Source organism: Pantherophis guttatus, chromosome 4 (assembly GCF_059756535.1).
Source record: "Pantherophis guttatus breed Tessera chromosome 4, ASM5975653v1, whole genome shotgun sequence".
Lineage (NCBI taxonomy): Eukaryota > Metazoa > Chordata > Lepidosauria > Squamata > Colubridae > Pantherophis > Pantherophis guttatus.
This window is the reverse complement of record NC_142066.1, coordinates 28,218,601-28,239,994: the sequence shown is the minus strand read 5'-3', so window position 1 is coordinate 28,239,994 and position 21,394 is coordinate 28,218,601. Positions and strand designations below refer to the sequence as shown.

Genomic DNA, 21,394 nt, shown 5'->3' with positions numbered 1-21,394 from the left:
AACCAGGAATTAACGCGATATATTTTGTCAATTTCCAATGAAAGATCTGCTTGTTGCTCTCCAGTTATCTTTGCAAAGGCCTCTGCAAAGATCTCTCTCAAATTCTCTCGATTGTGCTCTCTCAAACCTCTTACTCTCAGGGCAAACTCCATCGCTGTATATTGTAACATCACCACTTCATCTTCTACCCTATCCATCTTGATCTGAACTTCATCCATTTTATTTTCCAAATTCACATTAGACTGATTAATTTCTTTTACCCTTTCATCCAACAATTCAATGTATTTTGCCAGACCCTGAAATGCCATTACATTTCAGAGTCTGGCATTTCATATCTTCTCTTATTTCCTTATTCCGAGTTTGGATAACCTCCTTAATTTTAGCCATCTCATCAGACACTCACTTAATTTATCCTTCTAAAACAGAGGTTTGCTGCTTAAAAGCCTCCTGTAAAGACTCTTGTAAAACTTCCAAAGTCAATATTTGTGGATTTGAAGTAGACAAAGATTGTAGTTTTGATGGGTGTGCTGGTGATCCTCCAGCACTTTTAAAAGAGCCGGGTTGTTTTTGCTTAGAAGCCATTTTTAACTTTCAATTTATACTTCTTGCAGCAACCAAATCAATAAGTCCAATTATTTTTAAATCTTTTGTAAATATTGTAATTTATTTAAGTCCATACTGTAATCTTTCCACTTTAAATCTTTCTTTCTTTAATATAGAGTCCAATAACCTTGAACACCTTAAAAGCGCTAACAATGTTAACAATCACTTTCACTATAACTTTCACTTTTCCATGCCCTGTTACAGTTCAGACACCATTTTTCCTTTCCTTTTTTAAGATGATCTTAGAAGGAAGAAATATGGATACAGAGTTAAAGTTCAGTACTTGCAGTTACTAGGACTCCTGTTTTTGTTCTGCCTGCTTTGGGATTAATTTGAAGCTGAATGTTGATTGCAGGGGTGGTTGCGGCATCTTGTTCTACTTAAAGCAGAAAAGTCCCGGATCCGGAGCTCTGTCGGGCTACCAGGGAGCTCTCACCCTTCAAGCCCAAGAATTATTCCTAGGGCTTTTGGGGAACTCTACCTTCGTCTGGCTGCTCGCCTTCCCCTCTTCTCCTGAGGGGAAGGTTTCCAAACCGCTAGACAGCTGATTTGCGCTGTCTTGGCGGTTTTACGAGATCGCGGGGCTGACGATCCGAAAGGAACATCTGCCAGCGCCTGCGGTGCCACCGGAAGTCCAAAGTCCACATATCTTAAAGTTGCCAAGGTTTGGACTCTGTCCTAAAAATCTGGGAGAGAGGGATAATAATAATCAATAAGAATAATAACATTTTTGTGATTTTCCCTTTCTTTTCTCGTCAGCTTCTCCTAGTCAATCTGGCTTTGATTTGGACGAACTTTTAAGCTCTACTCCAGAACTCAAATCTGACCCCCAAATGCAAAACAGGTAAGGGAAATGTATTCATTAATTATACTTCTAAGCAGAAAGCACAGGTTGGACCACTATAATTAATATACACCTACTAGGGATACTTCTCCAGGGGAATAAAAACACACCTAGGTCTTTCTTTTCTGCCATCTTTATCTCAGCATGATCTTAATCTCATCCTCAATTATCTTCCCTTTCCAATCTCTTCACCCTTCTGGTGCTATCGTTTGATGGCTGTTAGCTCTTCTAGGTATCCCAATTTCTGTTTTGGAGGATCATGTACCATTGAGTTTGAGTTTGATGGCCAGACAGGTAGCTTTTCTCCTTTCACACATGTCTTCTGCAGCTGCTGTTTTGGAACCATTGCAGTCTTGGATGTAATGGAAGAAAGGTACAACCTTGAGGAGCAGGAGGAAGGGCTAAATGATGTCCAGATAAAAGAAATCTGAGTCTGGGACAGAAATATAATTAAAGAAAGTGTCTCAGACATGACCCTCCCTAATTCTCATGAAGATAAGGTGGGGAGGGGTCATTGAGACTTGCAGGGCTCTGTTACTGTAACCTTATATTAAAATTTATTTATTTATTTATTGGTTTGATTTATATGCCGCCCTTCTCCGGAGACTCAGGGCGGCTTACAATGTGTTAAGCAATAGCCTTCATCCTTTTGTATATACCTGCTTAGTAGGGCTTTGCCCCTCCCCCCCCACGGTGTTCTTTTTTATACAAAGTCAGTTTATTGCCCCCACATACCAGGTCCTCATTTTACCTACCTCGAAAGGATGGAAGGCTGAGTCAACCTTGAGCCTGGTGAGATTTGAACTTGCAGTAATTGCAGGCAGCTGGTGTTACTTAACAGTGCTTTAGTCTGCTGCGCCACCAAGGCTCATAAAAGTAGTATTAGCATCTTTGGTTTCCAAATTTGATCATCTTTGGACGACTGATAACATCCTTGCAAGTCTCAATGTGCTTTTTCCTATTGCCTCTTTTTATTTTTGTGAGAACTGAGGAGGGTCTTGTCTGAGATGCTATCTCAGGTTAGTGAGTTTTGGTTCTAGATTCCTTTTTATCTGACCTTTGTCTTGATTGTGGCTCTTCCTTCTGTTCCTCAAGGTTATCCCTTCTACCTCATGCATGGGATAGACAGAGAGGTGACAAACTGATGGCAACTGAATCCAAGTTCTTCTCCAGGGACCTTCCCTCAACACAGACATCATCCCTTGCCCCTTCACTGATTTCTGTTTAGTGTAGTGTTGCACATGGCTGTGTCTTATTGGCAGGATGGAGGTGGGTGGGGACTCTTGTCTATTTGTTTGTCTGTCTGTCTCTCAGCCCCTTGAATACCACCCTCGAGCGCAACACGGTCTCCCTTTTCGCTGAAGTTTCAGGCCTCAGCCCAGACCTCCTCACTGATATGGATGATGGTGCTGATTTGCAGGGTAAATATGTTTCTTTCTGCATTTCCCCCCGCTGGGATTTAGAATTCAGGAATTGTCATTCCCCAAAACCCCTGTAGCTTTCTTTTAATGGGGCATTCTGATTTGGATGCATAAAGAGCAGATGTCAACTGATGTCCATGTGTACTGTTTTTGTAGGGGATGCCTTAGAAACCTTGTTAGCAGAAAACACTCAGCTTCAAGAAGCACGGTAAGACCAACTACCTAGCTTGCCATCTCAAATTAATGAAAGCCAGAAACCTTGTTAAACATAGATTCAGACCCGCTGTCTGTAAAACTGTTCATGTTTTAGTTGGCTTTAGAGGCATGTCCTTCTGAATTTTGAAGCTGGCTTTAAAATCTTTATGTCCTTGGCCATCCCATCTCCAGAATCGCTTTGGATACAGCCCGCCGCCATCTTATTAACCGCGTGGAGGAGCTCAGCGAAGAGCGTGAATCCTTACGGATGGAGAATGAGAGATCATTGATTGACCTGCGTAGCTGCCAAATGCAGCTGAAAGAAGCTGAGTTGGAAATTCTTCGGTAAAGTTTGGCCACTCTCCATATTTATTCCACCTCCCCATATTTATTCCACCTCTTTGTCTACAAAGGAACACTGGATTTGATAAAACAAAGTATAGCTAGACCTCGCTTACTGACTTCCTCATGCAGCTATTCAAAATTACGATGGTGCTGAAAAAATAATTTTACAACCAAGGCACACATTTATGACCTTCACAGCATTGCTCAGTTATTTGATTACCCCTACAATCATTACTTGTTATTATGTGTCTGATCAATTTTGTTCTTCCCCCATCCCCAATTGCAGACCAGAGGGATTGGAGAGGAAGGGATTATAGGAGAGTAAGCAGGCACACAAGGATGAATACACATCAGAGGAATACACTAGAACCATTTGTATGCCTGATGCACTTGGGGCTTAGAGCTACATGCACACTAGGGCTACCATATTTTTTTACTACTGTTTAAATGGTGCATTGGTTGTCGAAATAGATATTGTCTAGAACATCATTCTAGGAAGGACATTCCTTTTTATTTTAGAACTGATGACTAAAACAGGTTTAAAGATTGAGAAGAAAGTAAAATATCTGGGTATTGTATGTTATTTCAAAATAATTATGTTAAGATATGGAATTAAAATATGTTATGATGGAAGAAAGTACAATTGTCATTGCTGGAGAGATTTCTGTGGTAAAAATAAATATAGACCAGTGTTTTGTCAAACTTTTCATACTTGGTACTTTTAAGATGTGTGGACTTTAACTCTGAAAATTCTGGGAAAGTCCACATATCTTAGAGTTGTCAAGTTTGGAAAACACTTGAATAGACTATTGTGGGCCTTTCAAATTTTATGTTGGCTGTCTTTAATTTTTTTTTTAACCCTGGAGAATGTCTTCATTAAAAATTAATGTATGCGTATGAGGGCACTGAATTGGTTATGTGATTTCAGATCCAGTTTTAGGATATTAAACATCTATGAATTTAAAAAACAAAACAAAACATGTGTTCATATTTCTCTTTCAAACTTTGAATTTCAGGATCCGGCAGGAACTTAAGGAATCAAGGCGCTCCAGTGAGGAAGGAGAGGTAACCACCCAGGATCCCCATTCTTACCTGGCGGGTGTTGAAGTCTCTGGGATACAAAGGCAAGAGTGTATACCAACCCAGTGCCCTCCAGCTGTGTTGTGTGTTTCCATCCAAATGCATCTGGCTGGTAAAGTCTGGGAACCACCACCTCTACATCTGGAGGATACTAAGCTGGGAAGACTGGGCTTCTGGTAAAAGAGGATTCAGAACTTTGTATGGCGATGAATACCTGAGCTACTGAGTCAAGGCTTGTCATTTCCTCCACAGGGTGAAGGGGGGCTGCCCCGAACTCAGAGGTTCACCCGCGCGGAGATGGCACGCGTCGTGATGGAGCGTAATTTGTATAAAGAGAGACTGATGGAACTACAGGAAGCAGTTCGACGGACTGAGCTTCTGAGGTGAGCCATATTCAAAATTGCAGAGAGAGAGAAGAATCTGTGACTACACGTAGTCCTCGACTTATAACCACAATTGAACCCCAAATTTCTGTTGCTAACCAAGATAGTTGTTGAGTTTTGCCCCATTTTATGACTTCTCTTGCCTCAGTTAAGTGAATCGCTGCAATTGTTAAGTTAGTAACACAGTTGTTAAGAGAATCTGGATTTTTCATTGACTTTGCTAGTCAGAAGGTCACAAAAGGTGACCCCGGGACATTGCAACCATCATAAATACATTCCAATTGTCAAGTGTCCAAATTTTGATTACATGACCATGGAGATGCTACAACAGTCGTGAGTGTGACAAATGGTCATGCGTCATTTTTTTCAGTGCTGTGGTAATTTCAAACGGTCACTAAATGAATGATTGAAAGTTGAGGACTATCTGTATCCTGCTGTCATGGTCTTTGCCAACCCTTCCAGATGAACTCAGGAAGTAATCCGCCATTGATTTAAAACTTGTCTTAAGCTAGTCATGGCTTTCTAAAACACTTGGGTTACTCTTTGGTATGATTCAGAGGTGACTGGGGAATTTTTCATCCATTGCTTCTGGTCCAAAGATTTTATTCTTGCTTGTTATAACAGCATCCCAGGGACCAAGATGGGAGAAGAAGAAGAGAGGAAGTCTTTTTTCCATGGCTGATTAAGCAGCTACAGCTAAGGAAATGAGTTACTTTGGGAATTACAAATTGGTGATGCTTATATTCCAGTCTTAGCAACTTCCTGGTCACATTGAGTGTTCTTTCTCCAAGTCCTGTTACTAACTAATGCAACAGTACCTGGACTTTTTCCTTCTATGTTTTTCTTTCTTTAAAATTGAAATATGCTTCAATTTTATTTTTATAGCCCACTTTACCAATCTGAGTTCACTTTGCTGCCTAAAGGACAGAAGTTGTGTTAAGGTTTGTTTTAGGAGTACACTTTAGTTGTAAAATTTGCAGGACATTTATGAAACGCAAAAGTGTAATGTAGGTAGTCATTACACCCGTTAACCCAATTTACTTAAAAAGCTTTATTTTACACTATATATTACATCTGCAGCCAATTAATTAATTATTTTTGTCAGTTTGACAAGTTGGCTAAAAATAAAGCTAAAGACAGATGACAAAATTATATATTTGGCCTTAGACACTTCAGTTTGTTCACAGTTTCACTAAAAGAGCTGAGGAAAACGGGGGGGGGGGGGGGAAACAGTAGCAATCATTGCACAGAACTTTTGCCTGTAGACATTGAATCTTCAGCTTCCTTTTTTGAACTAATACTACTATCAGCAATTTCTGTTTTTGCTGAGCCTGAAATTTCATTTTTATCCTTCTAATAGATTTCTGATTTTGGCAAGTAAAATTTGTTCAGATTCATACAAGCTTCTCTATTCTTTTGCATGTTTGAGCGCTGCAATTTCTATATACAGGTACTCCTTGATTTACAATAGTAATGGAATTTGCCCATTACGGTCATATGTCAGGACAGTCATAAAATGGATTGGCATGTGACTGGATTTTAATCTTTTTTGCAGTGGTCGTTAAGAGATGGAGGGCGTTGGAACTTCAGAATTGGGTCATAATAATCTTTTGGGGGGATCTGACATAACTTCAAACGGTTATTAAGCAACCGGTCATAAGATCACCTGTATTGCAAACTGAAATAGAAAATGGTCTTCCATTGCACAGAATTGGTCAAAAGATGGACAGCTGTGATTTAAATAAATAAATAAATAAAAATAAATGACAAAGTTATTCTAACAGAAGAGATTTTTCAGATGTATTTTTTAAGTCACCAAATAAGGCACGAGAGGAAGGAGGGAGACTGCTTTTACCAGTTTTTCCCAGGCGCTTTTCTGAATCGTCATATCTCTAGTCTGCAATTGTTATCGCTCCCAACTGTCATTCTATGTTTTAAGCAGCAATTAGAATATAATTAGGGCTGAGCACGAAATGGTTACTTTCTTCCTTTTTCTAGTGGTTCTTCAGAGTGACAGAATGAATACCGTCAATACACAGAGACAGGCACCCCTCAATAATTGTTTGTTTCTTCTTAGGGCTTCCCGGGACGAACAAGCAATTCAAATGAAGAAATCATCATTTTGGAAAATGTAGGTCTACTGCAATAATGAAATCTAGCTGTTTCGAGATTCTGCTGTGGAGTGTCCAGCACTGGGTACACGGCTTAGCAGCTTGAGCTTCATCTTTTCTTTTTGTTTTAAAACAAAGACCATTTCTCGGTCTCCTGGGTGCAAGCATTGACTCAAATTACGTGGGAGAACAAGTAATATTTCAGAAGCTGCAGCTAAAGATTTCTAGCGGGGCAGCCCCAGCTGCTATTATTGCTAGGAATAGAAAGGGGAACTAAACTTTGCAGGGAAATGGTTTTTGTGCTTCTGTTTGTTCATTCAGGTCGCCAAGGTCTCCTGCCCTTGGTGCAGGAAACTATTGTGACCTGCTTTCAGATTTTTTGCTTCTTTTTTTAGGATGGAACCCTTGCCCTTCTCTTTCCTCTAATCATATTGGTTTTCCTCCATCCCGGCAGTTTTGATCGCCTGTTCAACCCATCAGATGCTCCTGAGAGCGCTATGGCCTCTCCTCTACCAGCAGGGAGGTCCCGGCCTAGCCGTAACAACCAGAGAGATCCAGGACGGAAGACCCTGAGATTCATGCCACGAGCAATCTCACCCTCTGAGTAAGTTTACAAGATTGGAAAACCAGATTCTTAATTTTTCCTACCAGGAATTCTTAGGAAATACAATGCAAGTGCGTTTGGATGTGTTTTTACCACTAATTTGCTCTGCTCAATTTTGCCTGCCCTTGTTTGCTCACAGCTTTTCCAGCGTCCCAGCAGGTTGGGTATTTTTCCTTTGGGGTATAGGTAGTCCTCGACTTATAATAGTTAATTTAGTGACTGTTCAAAGCAGCAACAACACTGTCTTATCTTCATTTTTTCACATTTACGATCCCATAGTCATGTGATCAAAATTCAGATGCTTGTCAACTGACATATTTTTTTGATGGTTGCAGTGTTCTGGGATCTAGTGATCACTTTTTGTGATCTCCTGACAAACAAAATCAATGGGGAAGCCAGATTCACTTAACAACCATGTTACTAACTTAACAACTACAGTGATTCACTTAACAACTGTGGCACAAAATATTGTAAAATGGGGCAAAATTCACTTAATGAATGTTTCACTTAGCAACAAAAAATTTGGGCTCAATTTTGATCATAAGTCAAGGACTGCCTGTATTTTTCCCTCTCTCCTTTAATCCAAAACCCTTTTTTTTTTTCATTCTTAACTGGGAGTGACACTGTGAGTCTTTATGCAGGCCGGACCTTCTCCCAGAATACTACAAGCTTATCTGCTTTGTAATGGATTGGATTGTTCATCCATTTAACACAGGGCTGATGGCTCCCCACAGCAGAAGCGGCGAGAGCTGTATGGTGAGATCCGCTCACACATCTGGCAGGAACATGGACGGGCACAGATCCATGGGTGGAGCCAGCCACCTTCATTTCAGGTGAGGATTTTGGGCATGTATACCAGAATCACATACTTTGAGGTGACCCTACCTACATAAGTCCCATGTTGAGACACCAGTTCTCTTGAATTAATGCTTTTAATGTAATCTTATCTAATAAAACACAAGTTATTATTGTTATTATCTTCCTATATAATACTGTACTAAATTTCTTGTTCTCATAACCTTTAACTGGGCTAAATGATCCATCATAAGGAAGCAATTTTTGAACAAAGGTAACTTGTATGGGATAACTTACAGAATGTGTCCAAAATTTGCGACCCATGACTCCTGTGGAATGAAATATGGCAAATAACATTGTCATAAAACTCTTTATGACATAATACAAAATATCATAAAACATTTCTTATGCTGATGTTTGACTGTGTTATATTATTTAACATGGGCTATTTTTAAGACACATACATCTCTGAATGTAAGCAGCACATTAGAAGTTCTGTCACTGTTAAAGATATTCAGGAACCTGGTTAAGGAAATATCTCTGAAAGGATGACCCAACAGATCACGGGTTGTCTGTTTATCATTTAAATGTATACACGGCCCACCACTCAGCAACTCTGAGGGGTTATAGTTTTCACATTGTTTTTTAAAAAAAGAAAACAACAAATGATAAAAGTGAAGAATTAAAAATAGTGAAAATGACAGCATAAATGGGAACAAAAAAACCCAAACTACCCAAATGAAAGAGAGGTTCAGTCACCCCAGGGGTGCTATTCAGCAGGTTCTGAAAGGTTCTGGAGAACCTCAAATTTTGAGTAGTTCAGAGAACCGGCAAATACCACCTCTGGTAGCCCCAGAGTAGGGTGGGAATGGAGATTTTGCAGTATCCCTTTGGGAGGGAATGGGGAGGGAATGGAGATTTTGCAGTATCCTTCCCCTGCCACGCCCACCAAACCACGCCCACAGAACTGGTAGTAAAAAAAATTTGAATTCCACCACTGAGTCACCCTTACCAAAGGCTTGAAAGGAGAGTACATACAGATAGTCCTCAATTTACGACCACAACTGAACCCAAAATGTCCCATTGTTAAGCAAGACAGTTGTTAAGTGAATTTTGTCCCATTTTAAGATCTTTCTTGCCACATTAAGTGAATCACAATTGTAGTTGTTAAGTTAGTAACACAATTGTTAAGTGAATCTGTCTTCCCCATTGACTTTGCGTGTCAGAAGGTCACAAAAGGTACAACCATCATAAATACATGCCAGTTGCCAAGCATTTGAACTTTGACCATGGGGATACTTCAATGGTCATAAATGTGGAAAATGGTCCTAAGTCACTTTTTTCAGTGCCATCGTAACTTCAAACAGTCACTAACTGAATGGTTGTGCATTGAGGACTGCCTCTACGTGTTTTATCACTCCTGACATGGGCAATGGAGGGATATCCGTGTGGAAAATAAAACCGTGGCATTTGGTCCTCTAAGTTATAGGTAGTCCTTGAGTTACGACTATAGTGGAGTTGTAACAATTTTATAATCTTTTTTGCAATGGTTGTTAAGCAAATCACCCTGGTTATTAAGCAAATTTGCAGTTGTTAAGAGAGAGCACTGCAGTTGTTAACTGCAGTGGGCCTAGCTATCTTCGAGACCGCCTGCTGCTACCGACGACCTCCCACCGACCCGTGCACTCCCACAGAGAGGGCCTCCTCGGGGTGCCATCAGCCAAACAATGTAGGCTGGTGACCCCCAGGGGGAGGGCCTTCTCTGTGGGGGCACCTACCCTCTGGAATCAGTTGCCCCCAGAGATAAGGAGAATCCAAGACCTCAGTGCCTTCCGTCATGCCCTTAAAACCCATTTTTTCCAGCAAGCCAGGCTGGCTTAAGAAGAAATTTTTAAATGTTTTAATTGGTTTGTGATTTTTAATTTTGGGGCCATATTTATATATATTTTAATTGTTTTTTAATATTTGTATTTCATGTTCTTAATTCTGGCTGTACACCGCCCTGAGTCCTCAGGGAGAAGGGCGGTATATAAATTGGAAATAAAATAAAATAAAAAATAAAACCATTGTTCACTATGGTGTGGTTTTGCCAAAAACCAAATAAGTACCAGTTTTTGTCAGTAACATCATAAAACAATCATATGACCATTGGACCCTGCAAACAGCCATAGATGTGGCCATGTTGCTTAGTGCCCAAAGTGCGGTCACATGACCATGGGGCGGGGCAACTGTTGGAACTTCAAATCCAAGTCCCCTTTTTCGGGTCAGTCATAACTTATGAGTCATCACTAAGCAACCAGTCATAAATTGAAGACTATCTGTAATTGAGGGACTTGGGAAGTGCAATGGTGTCTTAACTTTTTAACTTTTTCTTATCCAGTAAAAAGAGTTCTATCCCCAGGTTGGACCTATTCCCGTTTCAGGCTTTGAGTTTTTGCCTGTTAAAATGGGGTTAATATTTTGCTGCAGGACCCTGACTCACCTGCAGGAACTACTGATGTACCTGTACTTGTGCAGCTGAGAATGCTGGAACAGAAGGACCCCAGTACCAAGGTGATGAAGAAAGCTGCCCCCAACTCCTGAACAGTTGAGGGCTGCTTTTTTTTGTTCTTTCTTTTTTCCCAAATTAAAAAGAAATGGAAACTCGAGTAAATCTTAATAGAACCAGTGTGAGTCATTGTGGTAGCCTGCAAACAAAAGAGCTTTGTGGTAAAGACTGTAGGAGTGAAATAGAGAAGCCAGACCAGAGACGATTGAAGAGAAATTGGGGGCAGGTCAATCTGTGATGTGTCTGTGCTGCAATTTGTTTGGATGAGACAGTCACATCTGATTCTGGAAGATTGCAACCCCAATCAAGGTGGAGTAGAGAAAGAAGCAAAGTGGACCAGGGATCCCAAACACTCCCCTTATGCTCAGAGGAAACACTTAATTTCACTGGTGCCTCTCTTGGATGATCTGCTTTGGGAATTCCTGATCCAAGCATCTTTTTTAAAGCATGTCTTTTATTAATTTTTTAAGTGTAGAAAAAAAACTAAGTTTTTACTGGTTGATTTAGTTATGGCAAGAATTAACACAGTAATTGCAGGGGTGAAATGCTCCCGGTTCGGACCGGATTGCCCGATCTGGTAGCGATGGAGGCGGGTGGTTCGGAGAACCGATAGCAAAAATCCCTGCCCCCACCCCACCCCATTGCCCAGCTGAGCCACACAATCATCAGAGGCTTTTTTTTTTTTTACTTTTAAAAGCATTTTTTCTACAACCACTTTGGCCACAAAAATGCTTTTAAAAGTAAAAAAAAAAAGAAGATCTCATGATCGTGCGGCTCAGCTGGGATCATCAGAGGCTTAAAAAAAAAAAAAGAAAGCCTCTGCCGATCAGGCAAATCAGCTGGGATTGTCGGAGGCTTCAGATCGTCAGCTGAAGAGGTTGTAGAAAAAATGGCTTTAAAAGTAAAAAAAAAAAGTTGGCCACGCCCACTCAGTTATATTACCCCCACACCCCACCAAGCCACGCCCACAGAACCGGTAGTAACAAATTTTACATTTCACCACTGAGTAATTGTCTTACGAGCATAGTTGAGACCAGAATTTTTGTTGCTAAGCAAGGAAGTTGTTAAAATAGTCCGATTTTACAATCATTTTGCCATGGTTGTTAAGCGAATTGTGTGGTTCTTAAGCGTATCCTGCATCCCCTATTGAGTTTGTTTGTCAGAAGCCAGCTGGGAAGATTACAAATGGTGATCACATAATCTGTTATGAAACCATCATAAACACACGCCAGTTTCTAAGCACCCAAATTTTGATGATGTGTCCGTTGGGATGTTTTAATGGTCATAAACGCAAGACCCGGTTTTTAAGTCACTTTGGGCGATTGTAAAGCGGTCAGTTTGGCCGCCTCAGCAAATTCCAAGCTCTTCACTATCCATTCATCCATTGTAGGTGAAGTCAGATCTTTCCATCTTTGTCCATATACTGTGTTTCTCTAAAAACACGACCCACCCCAATAATAAGCCCAACCCTAATTTTTGGGCTGTGGGCTTAATATTACCCCTACCCCGAAAATAAGTCTGGGGGGATAGGCGTGGCCAGCACGAGTGGCGGCACAGGTGAGGGGCAACTGTCCAGCTCAAGTTGTAGCCCGCTGGCCCCTTGGGGCAGTGCAAATACCGCTTGTGCCCTTCTCTTTCTGGGCGCAGCGCTTCTGCTTGTTGGGCCGTTTCCCCGAAGTCACAGCTAGCTGCTTTGCTTTTTTCCTCTTTTTGGGAAGCTCGCGGGAGGGTTTTTGGCAAACGGAAGGGAAATGGGGAGGGAAATTTTCCTGCCTGTCATCCATTCCTCAAGCTCAGCACAGACTGAGGGAAGGATGGCAGGCAGGAAAATCCTCCTCCCCATTTTCTTCCCGTTCACCAAAATGCCTCCATTCCTAATGCTGAAAGTTCGGAATGGAGGCGCCGGTACGTCCATGGCATGTCCAGCTCAAAGAGTCTGGCCTGCTGCACCTCAAAAAAGGTAAGATCGCCTTGAAAATAAGCCCAAGTGCTTATTTTCAAGTCTAAAAGAAAATAAGACATGGTCTTATTTTCTGAGAAACACGATAGTACCCTCTGTCAGGGTTCCAAGTAACACCCCCAATAGAATCAAAACTCCAAGGCAGGCATATTCCTCAAAGTACAGATTTATTAGGCATGTCATATTGGCACATCTGGGGAAACCCGAATCTAAAATCCCCCATGGTTTCCCCTAGTAAAAACCACAGTTTTACCTCCTGCTGCCCAGAGGTGTTATTCAGCCGATTCGCACCAGTTTGTACCGGCCCGCCCACCGGCCCCAGCTCTATGACATCCTATTTAGGCATGTTTTCAAGGTTGGGCGCATTCGCGGGAGGTGCACGAGCGAACAAAGTGCGTGTGCGGAAAGCTGGGCGAATGCGCAGAAATCCGAGTTCATGTGTGGAAGGCGCACATGCGCAAAGTGAGCATGCGTGCGCAGGGTGAACCAGCGGTAAGAATATTGGCAACCCACCACTGCTCTTGCCCCATCAGACCATCACATGACCCAATCAGGTTACAGTCCAAAGTTTATCTGGACTTGCATCCCGCCTCTTCACACCTGGTGGGAACCTCCTTGGTTCTCAGAGGAAAGAATTTTGTTTTGGTTACAACCCCCACTATCTCTACCTCCCCCTTCCTAACACCCTCATTGCAGTCACAGCAAACATTTCTGAGTGTATGTCAATTAAAAGTTCATGAATGAGGGATTATTTAGTTAGTATAAAAATGGTAGAATGAGAAATAAGATCCCAAGGGAGAAATATAAAAGAGGGTACAAAAAGTCAATAAATGATGAAGTCTCAAAAATAGTAAGAGATGATGGATAGAGATAAAATACCTCTCAATATGGTGAATGTATTAGAAATTAAAAGAAGTAGAAAATACAAATTGGAAAAACAGTAAAACATATATAGATAGATAATAGAATTTACTATAATTAAAAGCAAATTAAGGTTAGAAGGTGGAAGTCTATGATATGGTAACCTGTATTATTATTAATGATGTGTAAAAATATTGTCAGGTTCCAAGTAATGCATCCATCACCATTGAGAATCCCACACCCCAATCAAATTCAGGCTTAACAAATGTATTGAAATTTATAATTTTAGGGGATTGGAGATATAATCCCGGGATTGATTAAATTTGGCTAATGCTTGGTCTTATTGGTGTTTTTAAACAATTGGGATATTGGATTTATGGTGGAATATTGAGTAATTTCTAAAATATTAAAATACTAGTGATTTAACAGGGGATAACAAACATACTGCATGAAGGATTGTTATTGAAGCTTATAAGTACAATGTGCAGGTTAAGGTTAGAAGTTTGTTTCCCCGAAAATAAGAGATTCCTGATAATAAACCCAATTGGGCTTTTGAGCATATGGCAATAAGGCCAAGTGTTTATTTCAGGGTTCAAAAAAATATAAGACAGGGTCTTATTTTCGGGGAAACATGGCATGTATGTATGTATGTATGTATGTATGTATGTATGTATGTATGTATGTATTATGTTCCAGCATAAGTTTGGAACGCCTCGAACAATTCCAAGTAAACTTGGTACATAGATGACTTACCCACTGGAGACAAACACTGTGGGGGTAAGATACCCCTAACACCCCTCGGTGTGTGTGTGTGTGTGTGTGTGTGTGTGTGTGTGTGTGTGTGTGTGTGTTCTAGCATAACTCTGGAACGCCTTGAGCAATTTCAACCAAACCTGGTACACAGATGACTTACCCTCTGGAGACAAACACTGTGGGGGTAAGACACCCCTCGGCGTGTGTGTGTGTGTGTTCCAGCATAACTCTGGAACGCTTTGACCAATTTCAACCAAACTTGATACACAGATGACTTACTCTCTTGAAAAAAATACTGTGGGGGTAAGACACCCCTAACACCCCTCGGGGTGTTTGTGTATGTGTGTGTCCTGACATGCAGGTGGCACACAGAGCCCAGCTCACTTGCACCGCACATGCGCGCGCGCCTCCCACTGGCCAGCTGATATGCAGGTCTCTGCCGCGTATGTGGGGGGCAAGGGGAGTGCAGAGGGGTGCGGCGCGAGGCTCCCCCTGCGGCCCGTTTTGGCTGCAGGGAGGCGTACTAGGTCAAAAACGGGGCACAGGGGAGTGGTGCGGCCCTCCCACAGCCCGTTTTGGCTCACAGGAGGATGCAGGGAAGCCTACTAGGCCTAAAATGGGCCCCAGGAGGTGTCGTGCGCACATGCACAGGAGGCGAGGGGGATTAGGAGGAAAAATACCTGGGCAGTGCTGGGTCATCAGCTAGTGTGTGTGTGTATATATATATATATATATATATGTTCATGAATGAATGTCAAGATCATGCTTGTCTCTCTCTTATTGCAGCTCTGGTGTGCCGCAGCATCTGTTGGGCCAGAGCCTCGAGAAACATCACAGATTGTAAGCACTGATTTCTGTCCTCACAACTTCCTCCCGTGCAAATTTACACAACTCAGCTCCTTTCATGCTTGGGATTTTGTTATTCTGACCTTCTGTTTGGGAGTTACTTGAACCTTAAATACAGCCTTCCCTGAATTGCCTAGAATCCCCTAACTAATATGGTGGCTGAGAATTATGGCAATGATGAGGTGTTCTTCTAACATAATCTGGAATGGTGCCAAGATGGAGAATGGTTTTTCTTCCCTTATACAACTCTGTTATTAGATGGTACACAGGTAGTCCTCAATTTACAACCACAATTGAACCTAAAATTTTTCTTGCTAAGCAAGATGGTTGTTAAGTGAGTTTTTTGCCCCATTTTACGACCTTTCTTGCCACAATTGTTAAGTGAATCACTGCAGTTGTTAAATTAGTAACACAGTTATAATGTGAATCTGGCTTTCCCATTAATTTTGCTTGTCAGAAGGTTGCAAAAAGCCAATCACATGACTCTGGGACACAACTGTCATAAATATGAGTCAATTGCCAAGCATCTGAATTTTGATCATGTGCCATTGGGGATGCTGCAAGGGTCATAAGTCACTTTTTTCAGTGCCTTTGTGGCTTTGAATGGTCACTAAAAGGACAGTTGTAAATTGAGGCTTACCTGCAAATCCTTGCTACTGGACAATTCAGGCCTTGAAAAGTTATATTCTCATGTGATATTTATTGTGTTTACCCGAGCAAGCAGATGTTGTAGCACAGAAGACTCAGATGAGGGCTGGATAGTTAGAAAAAAATCATTTGTGTAAGATTTCTCACCAGTTTACCTAAAATTTCAGATTAGGAGCTGCAGGTGGATCGAAGATGGGAAGATGGGTTTGTGAGTGCCTGCCTTTTCCTGACCCTTCTCTTCATTTGCTTTCAGGGTAACCCCCATTGCAGCTCTTCCGGCAGCTCTCAGCTGTGGGTGGCTGCTGGGACCCACTCTGCTAGCGAAGTGATCCTCTTCAATGCCCCCAATACTAACCAGCTCCTGGAACACTTTGTGCTGCCTGGAATTCACGTCCTCTCCATGGCTTGTGTGCCTGGTCAGTGAGACAAAGGACAGGTGGACAATTGGGAGGTGGGATTTGAAAAGCTGTCAGAAGGAGCAGGGAGAACAGTACGGGATTCTGTGGTCCAAATATCCAGAGTGAGACACATCCTGTGAGGTCAGGAGAACTTGGGTATTAACTAGGGTCAAAACTTTCAGCCAATTTTTGATGGAGAGTTTGGGGAGTAGGGCAGTGGAAAAATTGACCTGGTTTGTGGGGAAATTAAGGGGTACAATGGGTACCAGCCATTTAAACATTCTTTTTCTTTCCATTTCCATTTCCAACTCAGATTTTGATTCTACCCAACTGGGTTTTTTTTAGGGGCTACAGTTTGATCTGAGTTGTATGCATATCTTGATCAATCTTCAAAGAAAGGATCTCTCCAGGATCATTTTCACAATTATTTGAAATAATTGCAAACTCGTTCTCTGGAGTGTCACAGTTAATTGAATTATAAACTAACCAAAGGGGATGGGTTTGGAAACACGCTAAGCCATGGCCAAACCAAGGTTAAACTAAACTAAACTTTGTGTATTGTACAAATGAGTCAGCTGGACTTGAGGTGATCTGGTTGAAGCTGTCATGCAAATTCAGCCAAATTAAGACTGGGCATAATTTACATGCAACCTTCAGTTTCTTTTACTTGACACAATAGCAATAGCACTTATTGCCCCCAACAATTTGAGTCCTCATTTTATCCATCTCAGAAGGATGGAAGGCTGAGTCAACCTTGAGCCTGGTGAGATTCGAACTGCCAAACTGCAGGCAGCTAGCAGTCCGCAGAAGTAGCCTGCAGTACTGCACTCTAACCACTGCGCCAGTGCAGCTCAAATAATTGGACAGATATATTTCTGTTGGTTGTTTGGCTTAGAGGTATGAGTTTAAAGTAGTTTTGAGTTTCAAATCTCAATGTAAGCTATTTTGGAAGAAAACTGTACCACAGTCAGGGAGCCTGAAAACTCAAAGAATTGCTTTTAATTCATATGGACACCACTTAGCCACATGTAGTTGATGTAAGACAGGCTCTATATCAAACAAGTCTAAAACTTTCTTCCAATGAGATTTTTCTAGATTGATTTTTTCATTATTCAGTGCTTTGGGGACTGTTGATGTTTATTCTCAAACTTAGATATGTCTACATGTCTAAAACATATAAAGAATAGTTGCAAGAATTGGGTATGTCTAGTTTACTAAAAAGAAGGACTAGGGGTGACATAATAGCAGAGTTCCAATATTTCAGAGTTTGCCACAAAGAAGAGGGAGTGAACCTATTGTCCAAAGCCAGCTGAGGGCAGGACAAGAAGCAATGGATGGAAACTAATCAAGGAGAGAAACAACCTAGAACTAAGAAGAAATATCCTGACAGTTAGAAAGGTTAATCAGTGGAACAGCTTGTCTCCAGAAGTTGTAGATGCTCCATCACTGGAGGTTTTTAAGAAGAGATTGGACAACCATTTGTCTTAAATTGTATAAGGTTTCCTGCCTAAGCATGGGGTTGGCCCAGAAGACCTCTAAGGTCCCTTCCAACTGTGTTATTCTATTCTATACATGTCCCTGAAAAAAAGAATGTCCCAAGACCATGGCACGCATGTCAGAGGTGGCACGCAGAGTCCTCTCTGCTGGCACGCATGCCGTTGCCCCAGGCAGGGCCGGATTTTCCTATAGGCTAACTAGGCTTCAGCCTAGGGCCTCAAGATCAAGAGGAGCCTACATTCAAATTGTTAGCAAAATTAAAATTACACTTTCACTATAGGTGAAAGGGCCTCATAAGTGGAATAGCCTAGGGCCTCTTTTCATCTAAATCCAGCCCTGGCCCCAGGTCAGATCTCAGTGGCGTTTCTTTTGTGAGCTTCTGTTTCCCTGCAAACAACGAAAGAGAAGCTCACAAAAGAAAAAGATCTTACCTCTTGCCGCGCTGCCAATGTTGGGATGCCCTGCCTCCCGCTGACCAGCTGGCCTTTGGGTCTCTGCACACAATCACGCATGTCCCTGCATGAGCATATTTGCACATGTCTGCACATGCACATGTTCACACATGTCCCTGCATGAGCACGCTCGCACGCGCACACATCTTTTAGTTTCAGCATACATGTGCATGCAGTTTGGGCACTCTGTGTCCAAAAGGTTCGCCATCACTGGCCTAGGAGTTGAAGTCCGCCCATCTTAAAAGTTGCTGAGATTGGGAAACACTGGTCTAGTTGCTTTGAAGGAGCCTCAGACTGGCTGTGAGATTTCAAAGCGAGATCCCAATGTGTTGTGGGTTCCTGATAGATAAGCATTCCCTTCCTTAACGTTGCTTTCCCTCTTCTTCTATAGGCCTGACAGCACCTGTTGATGAAAAGCCAGTGGTACAGCCAGAGATCCTTGAAGACCCTTTGGCACCCCGATCTGACAGTGATGAAGAAACAAGGGAAATGGAGGCAGTTGGTACAGGACCAACTGTCTGGATTGGGACCCAGGAAGGCTGGTAATGGAGATCAAAGTGGAGAAGAAATGAACGTGTCTGATATAATATGCCATTCCTGCCTATGTTGCTTCAGGCAGTGTCTGGCTCTTCCTGTTCTCCTCCTCCTCTCCTCCTACCATTTTCTTCGTGTTGCTACTGTTACTCTGTAATTCTACCTGTTAGCCTGAGGAGGGAGCTGTCATTCTGGGGAGAAGATAAAGCTCACCTGCTTTTACAGGTGGTCCTTGATTTATGACCACAATTGGGACTGGAACCCCCATCACTACATTAAGTGAGTCACACTCACTATTACAACCTTTTTACTGCAGTCATTAAGCAAGTCACCATGGTCATTAAATAAATTGTGTGGTTATTATGTGAATCTGGCTTCCTTCATTGACTTTGCTTGTTGAAAACCCTTCAGGAAGCTCACCAGTCATAGGTGTGAGGTCTAGTTGTAAGTTTTCAGTGCCGTTGTAACTTCGAATGACCGGTAAATGAATGGTCATAAGTCAAGGACCACCTCTACAATGAATATGCCCAATACAGTAATGATACGGTGACAGCAGAGACTTTAATGCTGTCTCCCAAATATGAACAGTTAATGAATGGGCATGTGTTTGATGGCTTAGTGGTTAAAGATACTGAGCTGGTCATTTGGAAAGCTGACAGGCCAGGTTCAAGATCCCAGCGCCGTGAGACAGGGTGAGCCCTGGCTCCTGGCCTCCTAACAATTCAAAAGCTTGCAAATGCAAGTAGATAAATAAGTACCACTTGTAGCTCCGTTACCTGAGCCTGTGTTATCGGAGGGAGAAGGCTCCGAACATGAAGGAGAGGACTTGGCCAGGCCTCCCTCTCCAGGACCCTCCTCTCTGGCAATGCCTCAGGTGACTCCTGAAGGAGAAGAGATTGGCCAGGAGCCAGGTATCTCCTCGCAGTCGGACAGTGACGGAGATAAGTCTTGGCTGGATCCACGCCAGCGTCGGAGAGACAGGCACGCGTAGCAGAAGAGGAGGCGTGCCAGAGATTAGTCTGAGTCACTGGACCACACCCCACAGGGGATAAAAGGGGGTGAGGTGGCCATTCAGACTCTGTGACGGACAAAACAAACTACTAGCGAGTCACATTGTATCTTTGAAACAATGTTATCTGCCTTGGATTTAATACGGACTGGACTTGACAATTCTTGAACTGTGTGTATCTTGTTTGGGTTTATCTGTCGGACAAACACCCCCTCCCTCTGAGTAAAGTTCCTGGCAAGCAGCTACTGGGTTGCTGCCAAGTCTCTTATCGAAAGAATTTGTTGTCTGCCAGTTTTATTTAACCCCTGGCTATCTGTTTGTGTGCGTGTGTGAGACGGGGACAGAACACACTTTGGTGGGAAGGTAAGAGTATTGCGTGCACCCGTGCGCCTAGAATCAGACACAACTTGGCAGGGGAAAACTTTACCTTTAATGAATGGGAAGCTAGGCGTCCGGGCTGGTACTGTGCTAGTGGCAGAGTTGTGTCGAAGGGTCTAATAATTCTGTTGGATATGCCTCTTATTTCTGCTATTTCTTTCTGTTTTACAGTATCTATATTCATTCCTCTGTGACTGACTGGCGACATTGCCAAGGCAAAATACGTTTGAAGGAGGCTGTCCATTGTATTGTGTGAGTATGCAACTCTTGCCCAATGTCGGAAAGCTGAGTATCCTCAGTGGAAACTGCCCGTCTTCCCATTCTAGTGCTAGTAAAACATGCCTTTGTGTTATTCTGCCCTATCTGCTCCAGGCATACCCAAGGCCGCGTTGTAGCTGCCCTTGCTGATGGATCTCTCGCTATATTCCATCGGAATGCAGGTAGGCCCTGTTGCTTGGATTCCTTCCCTCTCCATTTCCCCCATGGTTGAGACCTTCTCCTTAATTTCTTGATGAGAGAGAGAATGTATAGAGGCTAGGAAAGTAACAGAAGAGTAAATAACCATAAATAATAAAGAGACAGAATGTGAGTCCATTGACAGCCTGTCTTACAAACAGCAATGAAGCCCAGCTAGCAAGAAAAATGGGAAGAAGCATTTCCAAGAGATTTTATCTTAACAAACTCATTGTAAATGAGGGTTGGAAATTCTTGACATTTCCAAGATTCTGTAATTACCCAAAGACTTGCATTAAATATACCTTACTGAAGTCTGCGTAGATGTTGCTTCCTTGGTTTTGCCCAGCTTATGTGGGTCATTGACACTTATTTTATTTACTTATTAATTAAACTGATATGCTGCCCATCTCACAGTTCAAGGTGACTCTGGGCGGCTTACAATATAATAACTTGTCTTTTCTTAGATCGCAACTGGGAACTGCATGCCCCACGCCTGGTTCAATTGGGACGGCCACGGCGCTCCATTCGTTGCATCATCCCTGTATTTAATTGGCTCTGGTGTGGCTATGGAAACCGAATCTACGTGCTGGATCCTCGGACCGCTCGCATTCAGGTGAGCCTGTTGAGACATGAGGCCCTTATTGGAAGCTGGGAAGTCAAGAAGTTGTCCAGT

The 21,394-nt window shown here is 42.3% G+C and overlaps 1 protein-coding gene across 1 annotated transcript in view; it reads left to right on the top strand.

Moving 5' to 3' along the window:
• Positions 1–21,394, top strand: part of LOC117666706 (C-Jun-amino-terminal kinase-interacting protein 3-like) — a 44,216-nt gene that overhangs the window by 16,013 nt on the left and 6,809 nt on the right. Inside the window, exons 7-22 of the mRNA XM_034419513.3 lie at positions 1,363–1,447; positions 2,762–2,868; positions 3,025–3,076; positions 3,256–3,408; positions 4,425–4,473; positions 4,741–4,871; positions 6,949–7,002; positions 7,437–7,586; positions 8,302–8,419; positions 10,851–10,934; positions 15,290–15,343; positions 16,251–16,413; positions 18,736–18,886; positions 20,437–20,517; positions 20,638–20,705; positions 21,186–21,334. Of these exons, the coding sequence (XP_034275404.2) occupies positions 1,363–1,447; positions 2,762–2,868; positions 3,025–3,076; positions 3,256–3,408; positions 4,425–4,473; positions 4,741–4,871; positions 6,949–7,002; positions 7,437–7,586; positions 8,302–8,419; positions 10,851–10,934; positions 15,290–15,343; positions 16,251–16,413; positions 18,736–18,886; positions 20,437–20,517; positions 20,638–20,705; positions 21,186–21,334 (1,649 nt within the window). The remainder of the gene's footprint in view (positions 1–1,362; positions 1,448–2,761; positions 2,869–3,024; positions 3,077–3,255; positions 3,409–4,424; positions 4,474–4,740; positions 4,872–6,948; positions 7,003–7,436; positions 7,587–8,301; positions 8,420–10,850; positions 10,935–15,289; positions 15,344–16,250; positions 16,414–18,735; positions 18,887–20,436; positions 20,518–20,637; positions 20,706–21,185; positions 21,335–21,394) is intronic.